At 47.9% G+C, this 18564-nt stretch overlaps 1 protein-coding gene across 1 annotated transcript in view; it reads right to left on the reverse strand.

Moving 5' to 3' along the window:
• sned1 (sushi, nidogen and EGF-like domains 1) overlaps window positions 1-18564 on the reverse strand; it is a 173778-nt gene that overhangs the window by 123094 nt on the left and 32120 nt on the right. The window contains exon 2 of the mRNA XM_078202977.1: window positions 9504-9791. Within this exon, the coding sequence (XP_078059103.1) occupies window positions 9504-9791 (288 nt within the window). The remainder of the gene's footprint in view (window positions 1-9503; window positions 9792-18564) is intronic.

The following is an 18564-nucleotide window of genomic DNA, read 5'->3' on the forward strand; positions in this document are numbered from 1 at the left end:
GATATCCCACAGGGTACCGCGCTGAATACTGATATCCCACACACACTTGAGTACTGATATCCCACTGCGTTACACTCAGCACTGATGTCCCACAGGGTCAAGCACTCAATACTGACATCCCACAGGGCCACAGTTAATACTGATGTCCCATAGGGTCACACTCAACACTGATATCCCCCAGGGTCACATTCAACACTGATATCCCACAAGATCCCACACTGAATACTGACATACCAACCACAGGGTCACACTCATCACTGATATCCCACAGGGTCACGTTCAACGCTGATATCCCACAGGGTCCCACACTTAACACTGGTATCCCACAGGGTCACACTCTACACTGCTATCCCATAAGGTCACACTAAACACTGCTATCCCACAGGGTCACATTCAACACTGCTATCCCACAGAGTCACATTCAATACTGATATCCCACAGGGTCACATTCCACACTCATATTTCACAGGGTCACACGCTGAACACTGATATCCAACAGGTTCACCCACTCAACACTGATATCCCACAGGGTGACATTCAACACTGATATGCCACAGGGTCACATTCAACACATATCTCAGAGGGTCATGCTTAACACTGATATCCGACAGGTTCACACACACAGAACACTGATACCCCACAGGGTCACATACAACACTGATATCCCAGAGGGTCACATTCACACAGTGAAATCCCACAGGGTCACATTCACACAGTGAAATCCCACAGGGTCAGGCCCCCTTCAGTGATATCCCACAGATCCCACATTCAACACTGATATGCCACAGGGTCACAATCAACACCGAAATCCCACAGGGTCACATTAAACACTGATATCCCACAGGGTCACACATTCAACACTGACATCCCTCTGGCCCCACAATCAACACTGATAATCCACTGGGCCACGTTCAACACCGATATCCAAGACAATCACGTTCAACGGTGATATCCCACGGGTCACGCTTTGAACATTAATATCCCACAGGATCACACACACAGCACGCTGATATCCCACAGCGTCACACACGCAGAACACTGATGTCCCACAGGATTCCACACTCAACACTGATATGCCACACGGCCCTACACTCAAAACTGATATGCCACAGGGTCACACTCAATACTGGTATCACACAAGGGTCACATTCAACACTGATATCCCACAGGTCACACTCAACACTGATATTCCACAGGGCACCATACACAATACTGATATCCCACAGGGTCACGCACTGAACACTGATATCCCACAGGGCCACGTTCAGTGCTGATATCCCACAGGGTCACATTCAACACTGATATCCACACAGTCACACACTCAACACTGATATCCCACAGCTTCACACACACAACACTGATATCTCACAGGGTCATATTCAACACATATCCCAGAGGGTCACGCTCAACACTGATATCCCACAGGGTGACGTTCAACACTCATATCTCACAGGGTCACATTCAATGCTGATATCCCACATGGTCACACACTCCATACTGATATCCCACTGGGCCACGCACTTGACACTGATTTCCCAGAGGGCCACACACTCAACAGTGACATCCCATATCGTCACATTCCATACTGATAACACACAGCGGCACACTCAACACCGATATCCCACAGGGTCACACTCAACACCGATATCCCACAGGGTCACACATCCAACTGACATCCCTCTGGCCCCACAATGAACTGATATTCCACAGGTCCACATTCAACACTATATCCAAAAGGGTCACGTTCAATGCTGACTTCCCACAGGTTAAGCATTGAACACTGATATCCCACAGGGTCACACATACAGAACACTGATATCCCACAGGGTCACACATACAGAACACTGATATCCCACAGGGTCACACGCAACGAACTCTGATGTCCCACAGGGTCCCACACTCAGCACTGATATGCCACAGGTTCACACTCAACACTGATATCCCTAAGGGTCTCACTTAACACTACTATCGCACAGGGTCACACTTAATACTGGTATCACACAAGGCCAACTCAACACTGATATTCCACAGGGCACCATACACATTACTGATATCCCACAGGGTCACGCTCAACACGGATATGCTACAGGGTCACACTCAACACTGATATCCTACAGGGTCAAATTCAACACTGATATCCCACAGGGTCACGTTCAATGCTGATATCCCAGAGGATCACATACCGCGTTGATATCCCACAGGATCACATACAGCGCTGATATCCCACAGGATCACGTTCAACGCTCCTATCCCACAGAGTCACACACTGAACACTGATATCCTACATGGTCACATACTCCATACTGATATCCCACAGGGCCAGGAACTCAACACGGATATCGCACAGAGTTCCACACTCAACACTGATATCCCACAAAGTCACACACTCCACACTGAAATCCCACAGAATCACACTCAACACTGATATCCCACAGCATCACGTTCAACGCTAATATCCCACAGGGTTATGTTCAAAGCTGATAGCTCACAGGGTCACGTTCAACGCTGATATCCCAGAGTCACACACTGAACACTGATATCCCACAGGGTCCCACATTCCACACTGATATCCCACAGGGTAAGACACTCAACACTGATATCCCACAGGGCCACGCGCTCAACACTGTTATCCCACAGGGTCCCACATTCAACACTGATATCCCACAGCTTCACACACTCAACACTGATATCTCACAGGGTCACATTCAACACATATCCCAAAGGGTCACGCTCAACACTTATAACCCACAGGGTTCCACACAACACTGATAGCCTGCAGGGTCACACTCACTGATGTCCCACAGGGTCAAAATCGACACTGATATCCCACAGGGTCACATTCACTGATATCCCACAGAGTCACGTTCAATGCTGATATCCCACAGGGTCACATTCAGCGCTGATATCCCACAGGATCACGTTCAACGCTCCTATCCCACAGAGTCACACACTGAACACTGACAACGCATATGGTTACACACTCCATACTGATATGCCACAGGGCCAGACACTCAACACTGAAATCCCACAGGGTCCCACACTCAAAACTGATATCCCACAGAGTCACACTCTCAACACTGATATCCCAAATGGTCAGACTCAACACTGATATCCCACAGAATCATATTCAACACTGATATCCCACAGAGTCACGTTCAACACTGATATCCCGCAAGGTCACACTCAGCACTGCTATGCCACAGGGCACCATACACAACACTGATATTCCACAGGGTCATGCAGTGAACGCTGATAGCCCACAGGGTCACATTCAACACTGATATCCCGCAAGTACACACTCAACACTGATATCCCACAGGGCACCATACACAACACTGATATTCCACAGGGTCATGCAGTGAACACTGATATCCCACAGGGATATCAGTGTTGAGTGTTGGACTCTGTGGGACATGAGTGTGGGACCCTGTGGGACATCAGTGTGGAGTGTGGGCCCCGTGGGATATCAGTGTGAAGTGTGTGAACCTGTGGGATATCAGTGTTGAGTGTGAAGCTGGTCATGCTCAGCACTGATATCCCACAGGGTCACGTTCAACACTCATATCTCACAGGGTCACGTTCAATGCTGATATCCCACAGATTCACGTACAGCGGTGATATCCCACAAAGTCACACACTGAACACTGATATAGCACAGGGTCACGCAGTGAACACTGATATCCCACAGGGATATCAGTGTTGAGTGTTGGACTCTGTGGGACATGAGTGTGGGACCCTGTGGGACATCAGTGTGGAGTGTGGGCCCCGTGGGATATCAGTGTGAAGTGTGTGACCCTGTGGGATATCAGTGTTCAGTGTGTGACCCTGGGATATTAGCGTTGAACATGACCCTGTGAGCTATCAGCGTTGAATGTGACCCTGTGGGATATCAGTGTTGAATGTGACCCTGTGAGATATCAGTGTTGAGTGGGACCCTATAGGATATCAGTGTTGAGCGTTTCCCTCTGGGATATATGTTTTGAATGTGACCCTGTGAGATATCGGTGTTGAGTGTGTGAAGCTGTGGGATATCAGTGTTGAACTTGACCCTGTGAGATATCAGTGTTGAGTGTGAAGCTGGTCATGCTCAGCACTGATATCCCACAGGGTCACGTCACACACAGAACACTGATATCTCACATGGTCACATACTCCATACTGGTATCCCACAGGGTCCCACACTCAACACTGATATCTCACAGCTTCCCACATGCCACACTGATATTCCACAGGTCACATTCAACGCATATCCCAGAGGGTCACTCTCAACACTGATATCCCACAGCTTCACACACTCAACACCGATATCTCACAGGGTCACATTCAAAACATATATCTCAGAGGGAAACGCTCAACACTGATATCCCACAGGGTCACATTCAACGCTGATATCCCACAGGGTCACGGTCAACACTGATATCCCACAGGGTCACATTCAACACTGATATCCCACAAGGTCACACTCAACACTGATATCCCACAGGGTCACGTTCAACACTGATATCCCACAGGGTCACGGTCAACACTGATATCCCACAGGGTCACATTCAACGCTGATAGCTCACAGGGTCATGTTCAACACTGATATCCCACAGGGTCACGGTCAATGCTGATATCCCACAGGGGCACGTTCAACGCTGATATCCCACAGGGTCACGCTCAATGCTGATATCCATGAGAGTCACGTTTAACGCTGATATCCCACAGGGTCACACATTGAACACTGATATCCCACAGGGTCACACACGCAGAACACTGATGTCCCACATGGTCCCACACTCAGTGATAGGCAACACGGCCACCCACTCAACACTGATATTACACAGGGTCACATTCAATGCTGATATCCCACAGGGTCACACACTGAACACTGGTAACCCACACGGTCACAAACTCCATACTGATATCCCACAGGGCCACACACTCCACACCGATATCCCACAGGGTCACACACTCAACACTGATATCCCACAGGGTCACACACTCAACACTGATATCCCACAGGGTCACACACTCAACACTGATATTCCATAGGTTCGCATTTACACTGATAACCCACAGGGTCACATTCAACACTGATATCCCACAGGGTCACATTCGACACATATCTCACAGGGTCACACACCCCACACTGATATCCCACAGAGCCCCACAATGAACAACGGTATCCCACAGGGTCACATTCAACACTGATATCCCAGAGTATCACATTCACACAGTGATATCCCACAAGGTTTCACACTGAACACTGATATCCCACAGGATCACACACTCAACATTGATATCCCACAGGGTACCGTGCTGAATACTGATATCCCACACACACTTGACTACTGATATCCCACTGCGTTACACTCAGCACTGATGTCCCACAGGGTCAAGCACTCAATACTGACATCCCACAGGGCCACAGTTAATACTGATGTCCCATAGGGTCACACTCAACACTGATATCCCACAAGATCCCACACTGAATACTGACATACCAACCACAGGGTCACACTCATCACTGATATCCCACAGGGTCACGTTCAACGCTGATATCCCACAGGATCTCACACTTAACACTGGTATTCCACAGGGTCACACTCTACACTGCTATCCCATAAGGTCACACTAAACACTGCTATCCCACAGAGTCACATTCAATACTGATATCCCACAGGGTCACATTCCACACTCATATTTCACAGGGTCACACGCTGAACACTGATATCCAACAGGTTCACCCACTCAACACTGATATCCCACAGGGTCACATTCAACACTGCTATCCCACAGAGTCACATTCAATACTGATATCCCACAGGGTCACATTCCACACTCATATTTCACAGGGTCACACACTGAACACTGATATCCAACAGGTTCACCCACTCAACACTGATATCCCACAGGGTGACATTCAACACTGATATGCCACAGGGTCACATTCAACACATATCTCAGAGGGTCATGCTTAACACTGATATCCGACAGATTCACACACACAGAACACTGATATCCCACAGGGTCACATACAACACTGATATCCCGCAGCGTCACATTAAACACTGATATCCCAGAGGGTCACGTTCACACAGTGATATCCCACAGGGTCACATTCACACAGTGAAATCCCACAGGGTCAGGCCCCCTTCAGTGATATCCCACAGATCCCACATTCAACACTGATATGCCACAGGGTCCCACACTCAACACTGACATCCCACTGGGTCAAATTCAACATTGATATCCCACAGGTCAAATTCAACACTGATATGCCACAGGGTCACATTCAACACTGATATGCCACGGGGTCACACTCAACACTGATATCCCACAGGGCGCACTACTCAACACTGATTTCCCAGGGGGCCACACACTCAACAGTGATATGGCACAGGGTCACAATCAACACCGAAATCCCACAGGGTCACATTAAACACTGATATCCCACAGGGTCACACATTCAACACTGACATCCCTCTGGCCCCACAATCAACACTGATAATCCACAGGGCCACGTTCAACACCGATATCCAAGACAATCACGTTCAACGGTGATATCCCACGGGTCACACTTTGAACACTGATATCCCACAGGATCACACACACAGCACACTGATATCCCACAGCGTCACACACGCAGAACACTAATGTCCCACAGGATTCCACACTCAACACTGATATGCCACACGGCCCTACACTCAAAACTGATATGCCACAGGGTCACACTCAACACTGATATACCAAAGGGTCACACTCAATACTGGTATCACACAAGGGTCACATTCAACACTGATATCCCACAGGGTCACACTCAACACTGATATCCCACAGGGTCACACACAACACTGATATTCCACAGGGCACCATACACAATACTGATATCCCACAGGGTCACGCACTGAACACTGATATCCCACAAGGTCACGTTCAGTGCTGATATCCCACAGGGTCACATTCGACACTGATATCCACACAGTCACACACTCAACACTGATATCCCACAGCTTCACACACACAACACTGATATCTCACAGGGTCATATTCAACACATATCCCAGAGGGTCACGCTCAACACTGATATCCCACAGGGTAACATTCAACACTCGTATCTCACAGGGTCACGTTCAATGCTGATATCCCACATGGTCACACACTCCATACTGATATCCCACTGGGCCACGCACTCGACACTGATTTCCCAGAGGGCCACACACTCAACAGTGACATCCCATAGCGTCACATTCCATACTGATAACACACAGCGGCACACTCAACACCGATATCCCACAGGGTCACACATCCTACTGACATCCCTCTGGCCCCACAATCAACTGATATTCCACAGGGCCACATTCAACACTAATATCCAAAAGGGTCACGTTCAATGCTGATACCCCACAGGTTAAGCATTGAACACTGATATCCCACAGGGTCACACATACAGCACACTGATATCCCACAGGGTCACATACAACGAACTCTGATGTCCCACAGGGTCCCACACTCAGCACTGATATGCCACAGGGTCCCGCACTCAACACTGATATGCCACACGACTCCCACTCAATACTGATATGCCACAGGGTCACACTCAACACTGATATCCCACAGGGTCACACTTAATACTGTATCACACAGGGTCACATTCAACACGCATTTAGAAAGGAATAAACTCATTAACGATAGTCAGCATGGTTTTGTGAGAGGGAGATCATGCCTCACTAACCTGGTGGAGTTTTTTGAAGAAGTGACTAGAATGGTTGACGAGAGAAGGGCCGTGGATGTCATCTATTGTGGTGACCCACTGTAATTACATGTTTGTGCCTGGACACACCCATGCTGCACCTGGCCTGAGACTCCTCCCTTTCCACCTGAGCGAGGTATAATGGTTCCTCCTCCTCGCCTCAGTCTGGGTCAGGTTAGCTACAAGGGTGTGCTCCAGTTCTTTGCGAATAAAAGCCTGTTATTTCACTCACTCGCTGGAGTCCTCGTATCGTAATTGATAGTGTATCATCTATATGGACTTTCGTAAAGCGTTTGACAATGGTAGGTTGGTGCAAAAGGTTGGATCTCATGGGATAAAGAGGGAGGTGGCTAGATGGGTGGAGAACTGGCTTGGTCACAGAAGACAGAGGGTGGTAGTGGAAAGGTCTCAACCCTGATATCCCACAGCGTCCCACACTCCACACTGATATCCCACAGCGTCCCACACTGACATCCCACAGCGTCCCACACTCCACACTGACATCCCACAGCGTCCCACACTCCACACTGACATCCCACAGCGTCCCACACTCCACACTGACATCCCACAGCGTCCCACACTCCACACTGACATCCCACAGCGTCCCACACTCCACACTGACATCCCACAGCGTCCCACACTCCACACTGACATCCCACAGCGTCCCACACTCCACACTGACATCCCACAGCGTCCCACACTCCACACTGACATCCCACAGCGTCCCACACTCCACACTGACATCCCACAGCGTCCCACACTCCACACTGACATCCCACAGCGTCCCACACTCCACACTGACATCCCACAGCGTCCCACACTCCACACTGACATCCCACAGCGTCCCACACTCCACACTGACATCCCACAGCGTCCCACACTCCACACTGACATCCCACAGCGTCCCACACTCCACACTGACATCCCACAGCGTCCCACACTCCACACTGACATCCCACAGCGTCCCACACTCCACACTGACATCCCACAGCGTCCCACACTCCACACTGACACCCCACAGCGTCCCACACTCCACACTGACACCCCACAGCGTCCCACACTCCACACTGACACCCCACAGCGTCCCACACTCCACACTGACATCCCACAGCGTCCCACACTCCACACTGACATCCCACAGCGTCCCACACTCCACACTGACATCCCACAGCGTCCCACACTCCACACTGACATCCCACAGCGTCCCACACTCCACACTGACATCCCACAGCGTCCCACACTCCACACTGACATCCCACAGCGTCCCACACTCCACACTGACATCCCACAGCGTCCCACACTCCACACTGACATCCCACAGCGTCCCACACTCCACACTGATATCCCACAGGGTCACACACTCCACACTGATATCCCACAGGGTCACACACTCCACACTGACATCCCACAGGGTCACACACTCCACACTGACATCCCACAGGGTCACAGGCTCAACACATATAGCCTTCAGCATCACACACTGAACACTGATGTCCCAGCAGGGTCACCCCCCGTTGCAAAATTAATTTGTTGGATTGGCCGGTAATTCCGAATGAGTGTTGTCTGTTATCATGTGGAGACATATTGATGCCGCACACATTAGTCAGCAGTTTGCTCACGAGAAGGTGGGAGAATGTACAGAAGGTTCTGAGACGGGTAATTCAAAAATATTGTTGGTTGGAAGCAGTCAGTGTAGCTCCCTTCATGCTAGATAGTGAACCATGCCAAAGTATTCATAGCATCAAAGGATCAATAGATCAAGTCCTACCGGTGAAAATGTGCTTCCTCCAAAAAACGTCACTCTGTACCATGTGGCCACAAGTGCCCAGCGGGTGCTGAAGTCCTCAAGCTCTGGAAAGTACCTCCTGATATCTTCAGTTGTACTCTCAAGTACAGCAGGGTCTTTTGTCTCCCTGTAGTAAACGTCACCTGCCCTCCGATTGTCCACATCCGCCCAGAACGCTGCCACCACTCGTCGATCATTGGAGATTGGGAATGCCACTGGAGTGAACTGGGAAACTTCTTTCAGGAATGATATAATCCCATTATTATTCACCTGGTGGGGAGAAAAACGATTACATTTAGCTCCCTGGAGAAAGGCAAAGTGAGTAGCAAGCCTCAGCAAACTTCACAGAATATTATATTATCAACTTTGTTCACAACATCCTGTTGGGAAGATGGCCATCACAAATTACTACTTCTTCATAAGATATCTCTACCCACATGAATTCCTCTGACCTAGTCCCTTGGAGCTCATAATTTCATTAAGTGCACCACAAAATATCCTAAAAGTTTCCTTCAGCACCCAAGGCAGTGTCACGCGGCCCGGATTACTTCTTGGCGTTGAGCCCCTTAACTGATCAAGCTTTGCTGATTTCATTTTCCTCCAGGACATTTGTTCTGTTAAGTCACTGGATAATGAACTGAAGAATCAAATTAATCCTCCTTTTGTTTTGCAAATTCCACAGCGTAGGTAATAACTTGTCAAAACCATTCATCGCAATCTGCTTTCTCTCTAATGTGACAAGGTCATTTGAGGCTGCCTGCAAAGAGCCAACAGCAATGAAAGGTAAAGGCCCTGCTCACTTTCACTACAGTTGAATCATACTTGTGCAAGTGGCCTACAAATCTTCAGCAAACAGCTAGTTTCACATCAACCACCGCAACACAATCTTCTGACACCCTGAAAGATAGAAGAATCTAATTTAAGGGTTTTTAGGTTTGTAAAACTTGTGGACCAAGTGTCGACATAGAGGGATCAAACGCCTTTTATGATGCCTTACTCCAAGAGTACTTCATCCTCTCCCACTTCATAGTGCCACACTCATTGTTTATAATGGACTCATTGGTGTTACTGTGATTGGCTTGCTGGACAGCAAAACCAAAATGCTAAGTACCAACATATTAAACCAAAGGAAATTGCTTTAGCAACCAGCTTTCCAAACTGTTAACAGTTTCATCCAGTATCTCATCAAGGAAAAAAAGGCCATATAATGCTCAATGACAGTAACAGCACAACATGAGTGTAAATGGTCGTTTTTGTCGTAATTGCATCTTCACTGGATGTCAGCAGTTGCTAGAATAGTTCCTGCCAGCTGTAACTCAGTTGGTAGCCCTCTCACCTCAGAGTCTGCCCTCTCAGGGAGATGTAAAAGATTCCATGGCACAATTCTGAAGAAGACCAGGGAAGTTCTCCCCGGTATCCTGGCTAACATCATCCCACTGCCAAAATCACAAATGAAGACTACCTTGTCATTAGTGCTGTTTGTTGGACATTGTTATTGCATTTCCTACATTACAATTACACATTTAACATTACTCTATTGGTTATGAAGTGCTTCCTGTGGTCATGAAAGGCACTATATAAATGCAAGTTTTTCTTTAAAGATCCAACTTTGGGTGAAATCATTTGAGATTCTTAAATGAGTAGGTCACGGTAAATGCCTGTTGAACTTGAAAAATAGCAATCTGTTATAAGCACTACCTTTGTAGCCAACTAATTAGCAAATGGTTAGTGCTATTTATCTGATATAGATGGCTGCTTGTGCTAAGTGGTCTTGATTTAAGTGGTGGGGACTTTTCAGCAATGGAGACATTGCCATTAGGAAATGCATGGCCACAGTTCAGAAACATATTTTCTTAGCAGCTCACAATACAATCAGAAGTCTCTGTATGAGCTCCAGAGCAAGCACTAACTTAACGATTACCGTGCTGGCCAAATATCAGGTGGGTGGCCTCCTCACTAAATTACTTGATTCAAGGAAGTTGATGCATTTGCTCACATTGCCACTTATTTGGAAAGGGGCTCTGAGCGCCAGTGGCAGAAACTGAATGGAGATCTTGGCTTAGTCTGCCGACCTATGTTGTTAACATGTGGCTGAGCTGTGTGAGCAGTACAGCAAGCTGACGGGATTCAGAGAGAGAACCTTAGTATGTTTTGTGGGGTGGTTTTACGATGGTAAGCCGTACTGCACCATTTTACTGGCTTCAGCACCCTGAATCTGAACCAAACATGGGTAGGAAGGTGCAATACCCATCTACCACAACAGCATCTACTTGTAAATCTGTAGGGCCTTTATCATAGTGAAATGTCCCAAGACGCTGCGCAGGAGCACTATAAAAGCAACATTTGGTGCCATAGAGTCAGATAAGGAGATGTTCAGGCAATTGACCAAAAGCTTGGTCAAAGATGTAGGTATCAAGGAACATCCTAAAGGACGAAAGTGAAAAGAGAAATGGAGAGGTTTTTTTTTACATCGGATTTGGGCATCACGGGCAACATCATCATTTGTTGCCCATCCCTAATTGCCCTTGAACTGGGCATCTTGCTAGGCTATTTCATAGGGCAGTTAAGAGTCAACCACATTACTTTGGATCTGGAGTCACATGTAGGCCAGATCAGGTTAAGGGGGGCAAATTTCCTTCCCTAAAGAACATTAGTGAACCAGATGGGTTTTTCTGACAATCGACAATGGTTTCATGGTCATCAATTCTGAGACTAGCTTCCAATTCCAGATTTTTATTAATTAATATAATTTAAATCCCACCAGCTCAAGGCATGGCCATCAATGGTGGGGCAGTTAAAATCAGGAATCATTGAATCATAGAATCCCTACAATGCAGAAAGAGACCATTGAGCCCTTTGAGTCTGAACCACCTCTCCGAAGGGGCTTCTCACCCAGGCCCACCCCCCTGTATTTAACCTGCTAATCCCTCTAAACTCCACATCTTGGGACACTAAGGGGTAATTTAGCCTGGACAATCAACCTAACCCGCACATCATTGAACAATGGGAAGAAACTGGAGTACTCCGAGGAAACCCACACAGACACAGGGAGAACATGCAAAATCCACACACACAGTCACCCAAGGCTGGAATCAAACTCAGGTCCCTGGCACTGTGAGGCAGCAGTGCTAAACACTGTGCCACTGTGACATCCTAAATGTTCAATTTCTAATCAGCGTTAAAGGTGACACTAACTCCAGGGTGAGTACAAACCAGAATTAGCTTATGTAATAAATTTATGTCCAGAAAGGTTTGGGAGAATTGCATCTTAATTTAGTCTGTGAGCCTTTCAGACTTGAGATTGTCTCCCACCAATAACAGTCTGGCCTCACTGACGTAACTGAACTGGAACCCGGGCCCCAGAGCAGAGTAGTCTTTCTGCCTGAACAGCTTCCTCTGTGGGTGGCCTCTGCATTCTGCAGAATTCTGGAATAAAGCCAAGGCACAGGTCAGCCTTCTCCTCAACAATGGCAGAGTGGGGGGAAAAGAAACAAATACAGAAAAACATCTGCAGTTTGCCACTTGGCCTTATCAACAGCTCTCTCCTTGGTTCCAGGCCCCTCAATTCAGCATTGGGGAGCTTACTCAGAGAAACTGATGGACAAGTTGAAGTGAATTTCCTGCTGGTTCATGCACTGCTGCGTGTACCATGGTGAAGGTCAAGAAGTGATGTTGGTGAAAGGACACCACCTTCAGAGAGTGGGTTTTGCTGCTCTTGGAACGAATGTATGAGATTAGCTTCCGCTCAGAGTTCAGCCTGCGTGGTGAGGACTGCAAGCTGGACTGTGGTTACTTTCAATCAAAGCATTATTGATAGCAAAATTGTCCTACTGTAGAATCCGTCATTAATTTAGCCACTCCATCAATGCAAGTACAGTATTGAAATGCATTACAGCTCTCAACACAACTGTCACTTTTAGCAAATACCTGGGGCAGAATTCTCCCATTTTGAGACCAAGTGAGGTGGCGCGCAGCTCCAACAGCACCTTCCCCACCGACCATAATGGCGACATCCACGACGTGGCAAGTGTTGTTACAGTGGCACAAGGTCTTAAGGAGATCGTATCCAGACTATTGTGCGCAGTTCAGATCTCATTATTTCAGGAAGGATATAATTGCATCAGGTGCAGTTCAGGGATAATGTTCAGTGACGTTCACGAGGGGTCATAGGTTCAAGGTGAAGGGGGGGAGGTTTAACACAGATATCAGACGGACATATTTTACACAGAGGGTGGTGGGGGCCTGGAATGCGCTGCCAGGCAAGGTGGTGGAGGCGGACACACTGGGAACGTTTAAGACTTATCTAGACAGCCATATGAACGGAGTGGGAATGGAGGGATACAAAAGAATGGTCTAGTTTGGACCAGGGAGCGGCGCGGGCTTGGAGGGCCGAAGGGCCTGTTCCTGTGCTGTATTGTTCTTTGTTCTATCCCACGCCAGATTCTGCACTTGGAAGCTTATTAATCATGCACAGACAAGTTCTCCTCCAACTCTCCTGGCTGACCATCAGCTGATTCATCCAGCCGCTCTCAGATAGAGGGCTTGAAGGTCCTGATGCAGTATTTGAAAACCAGTCCAGCACTTTCTTATCACTCTCCCCAGCCCAGTTGTCTTCACCACACCATGCAGGATGCCAGCAACCCAGAGGGAAAAGACTAGCAGCATCACGATGAAGTCTGTTTCTCAATTCATCCATTCTCCCCACAAACCCATCACTTGTGAGGTGCCCATGCCCACTTGGACCTCTACCCACTGCATTTGGAGTCCTCATTCATCCCCTTCCAGTGAATAATGTGCTATCCCTTTGATGCCCTTGTTTTTCTGCTTTTAATGCAGCCTTGCCAGGGTCCAATTTCCCTCCCCTTGTTCTTCCCTCTGCTTTCCAGTGTTCATCTTCTTCATCCACCTCCTTGCCCCTCTGTGTGCTATCATGAGGCCTCACCCCTCATAGCCTTTTTGCACAGCTCTTCTACACTGCCCTCCTTGACTTCCTTAGTCTACATCCCGCCTTCCCCCAGCCTCACCACACACCGCTCCCGGTCAAACTTTGGACCTCTGTTGCGGTGGCTGCATGAGTCCCACAGCATAGTAATGTCCAGAGAGACACTGGTGTGTGGTACTGCTGGTGGTGGGGTGAAGGAGCCCCGTGTATTCCCATCCTCAGGCACTGTACTGATCTGACTCTCTGACATAGGAGGGTCAATGGGTCCAGCAGCACAGTGCTGTCCTTGAAGACCAGCTCAGCTTGGAGATGGAGGCAGGAACTGGTCTGCCCTGGGAGAGAGGTGAACAGGACATCAGGAACAGAGCAGTACTATAGCAGAAGGCTCTTACACTCACCCCAAAGTCTCTGGTGAAGTGAGGACTGCCTTGTGCAGCCACTTATTAGCAATCAGGTTTGATGCTGATATAAATTCCCGCTGGCGTGATGCAAGTTTGGAAGGCCTTACTGGATGCTCATGGGCAGCTGTCTTAATCAGCATTCATGAGATGAAAATGAATGTAAATGGTCATTGCGCCAACAGGATAAATGACCAGCCATTAACCTGTTATTGGGAGAATTCCAATGGGATTTCACACCAGCAGATTTCCAACCTTCGTCCTGCCAGATTCACCACATACGGCCACCAACAAACCCACGGCAAGCTGGTTGGCAGAATTCCACCCCTATAGTGGGAAGGTAACCTTTCACTAATCAGTACTTCAACCTATTCTGCATGGGGAGTGTAGGGAAGGAGGCAAGTGTTGTTACAGTGGCACAGGGTCTTAAGGAGATCGTATCCAGACTACTGTGCGCAGGTCAGGTCTCCTTATTTCAGGAAGGATATAATTGCATCAGGTGCAGTTCAGGGATAATTCCTGGGATGAAGGGGTTAACTTACAAGGATAGATTGAGCAGGTTGGCCCCACATCCACTAGAGTTTAGAAGAATGAGAGGTGATCTTATTAAAATGTATAAGATTCTGAGGGGGCTTGGCGGAGTGGATGCTGAGAGGATGTTTCCCCTCATGAGGGAATCTAGAACTAAGGAGCACAGTTTAAAAATGAGGGGTTTCCCATTTAAGACCGTGATGAGGAGAGATTTTATTTTTTATCTCAGGGTGTCATTAATCTGTGGAATCCAGTTCCTCAGTGAGCAGTGGAGACTGGGTCATTGTAAATATTCAAGGCTGAGTTAGAGAAGATTTTTGATTAACAAGGGAGGCAAGAAGCAGACAGGAAAGTGCAGTTGAGACCACAGTCAGATTAGCCATGTTGGCGGAGGAGGCCCAAGGGGCCAAGTGGCCCACTCCTAGTTCTTGTGTGTTCTTGCTGAAGAGTGAGTTCTTGGTTTCTCGTCTCTGGATTGGGTCATCACAGAATGAGGAATCATTCAAGAACAGTTAAAAGAAAGGCGTGTATTTACATAGCAACGCTTCTGACTCCGGGGTGTCCCGTACGTCCTTGCAGCCAGTGAAATGCTTTCGAGGTGTGGTCACCGCTGTAAGGTAAGAAACGTGGGAGCCAATCTACATGCATTAAGGGCCCACAAACAGCAATGCTATCAGGACAATGGCTAAATCCTGTCTTTCTTGTACAAGCACTAGACTTGCCACCACCAGATGGCAGTGCGACACCAGAGCTGCTTGTTGTTCACTGAATCACCAAACGGGAGTCCGTGGTGGGCCCAAGCAAACCAGCAGCTGGTAACAAACACCGATTCATAAGAGACAGCTCAGGAGCAACAAAGGAGTTGTGTTAATTAGATAAGTGAGCAAGTAATGTTGGGCGGCACGGTAGCACAGTGGTTAGCACTGCTGCTTCACAGCTCCAGGGACCTGGGTTCGATTCCCGGCTCGGGTCACTGTCTGTGTGGAGTTTGCACATTCTCCTCGTGGTCTGCGTGGGTTTCCTCCGGGTGCTCCGGTTTCCTCCCACGGTCCAAAGATGTGCGGGTTAGGTTGATTGGCCATGCTAACAATTGCCCCTAGTGTCCTGAGATGCATAGGTTAGAGGGATTAGTGGCTAAATATGTAGGGATGTGGGGGTAGGGCCTGGGTGGGATTGTGGTCGGTGCAGACTCGATGGGCTGAATGGCCTCCTTCTGTACTGTAGGGTTTCTATGATTTCTATGATAATGTCTGAATGGTGTCAAAACAGTTAAAAGTCTCCAAAATTGGAATAGATTAAGGGGTTTCAGTAGACTCGATGCTTAGCACGTCAGTTCAAAGTCAGGATGAAATCCACAAAACCAGCTGAGCTGCTCAACATAAAATGGTTAAATTGAACTCAGTGGAGGTCATGGCCACACTGCCCAGTGTAGAAGAACTGAACCTTGACTGCTGTGTCCAGCACCGGGATATTCCAGTACTAAAGGCAGCACAAAGAGTCGCAAATTGTTCCCACTGTGCCAAGAGTCAGCGTTCTGGGCAAATTTAAGAGTTAGCAATTTGGGAAGGAGGTGCCTGAAAAAGGAGCTTAGACAAATAGAAAAAGATAAATCCAAAACAACTTCAAACAAAACTGTAGCAATGCAACAAGGGCACACAAGGGTTAAGCTCATGCAGGGAACAAGGGGTTAAACGGACACCGGGGGCGGGGGGAACACTGGGTTAAACTGACACTGGGTGAAACGGACACGGGGGGAACACTGGGTGAAACGGACGCCGGGGGCGGGGGGAACACTGGGTTAAACTGACACTGGGGGACACTGGGTGAAACGGACACGGGGGGGACACATGGTTAAAGTGATGTAGGGAGACACTGGGTTAAAATGATACGGAGTGATGTTTTGATTGTATTATGGATAGAGGAATGCCATAATTTACACAACAACTGGATCCTATGATGATGGCAGCGGTAAGGGAACAGATTGGGAAGTGTGGAGGATTCTGAACTGAGGATCTGAAATAGTCTGAATCGATCTTGTGATTCAACAGAATCAGCTGAACATTTGTTCTTACTTTCACAAAACAGAACAATGGCTGGAATTCTCATTTTCACATGTTCTCTTAATGTTAAAAGATCACCTGAGACAGATAAAGATTAAATTTCGACATTCTGTTACGCACTCCTCTCCTGACGTCTCATACTCTGGTTGGGATATGGCTATAAGGTGCCATCTATGGTCATTCCTCATGTGTGAACCCAGACAAGCAGTTAAACCACATGATCACCAAATCTGTCTTCACTGCATCTGTCAACACACTCTCTCACACCGCCTTCACAGTTTGGGACAGTGGGTAATGATCAGGAGTGAGAACCTCAATTGAATCTGTCTCCCCACCTCCCGCCCCCCAAAAAAATCAGTGTTCTGAGGCAGAACGCCACTGCTGCTTGGATCAGGGATATGCTTTTTAATAAGAGTGAAATGGCGAGAGGAAAAGAGATGCACGACATCGTGTGAAAGATTTAAAGATGGCACTATCCAGTTAAACACTGGTGTTCACTGCTGACAACTGGAGCTTAATGAAAGTACAAAAGCAATGGGTCCTTTTGGAAGATACTGTTGAAGAGGTTTGTTGGGTGTCAGCTGAGAGGGGGCGGTGCCAGGGGGTGGGGTTAGAGATCTCATAATTAAATTTAAATTTATTCTAATTGGGTTGATCATCCGGAATCTCATTATGTCACTGGTGGGGGTCAGGGACAATCATGACGGGATTTCTCGCCAACATAATGTGTTTTGGGCCTGAAGATTTTTCCGCTCCCGTCGCCATTCATCCCTGACGTGAACGGGAGCTCAAAGTCCAGGCCAAAGTTTCAATTTCAGATTCATAATTAATTGAATTTAAATTCTATTGTAGTGAGATTCATTTTTTAAAATTCATTTACAGAATGTGGGTGTCGCTGGCCAGGCCAGTATTTATTACCCATCCCTTATTGCCCTTCCAAAGATGGTGGTGAGCTGCCTTCTTTAATTGCTGCATTTCCTGTGGTGTAGGTACACCCACAGTGTTGTTAGGAAGGGAGTTCCAGGATTTTGACCCAGCGACAGTGAAGGAATGACAATATTTTTCCAAGTCAAGACGATGTGTGATTTGGAGGTGCACCGCCAGGTTGTTCT

The sequence above is a fragment of the Mustelus asterias genome, chromosome 3, assembly GCF_964213995.1.
Source record: "Mustelus asterias chromosome 3, sMusAst1.hap1.1, whole genome shotgun sequence".
Lineage (NCBI taxonomy): Eukaryota > Metazoa > Chordata > Chondrichthyes > Carcharhiniformes > Triakidae > Mustelus > Mustelus asterias.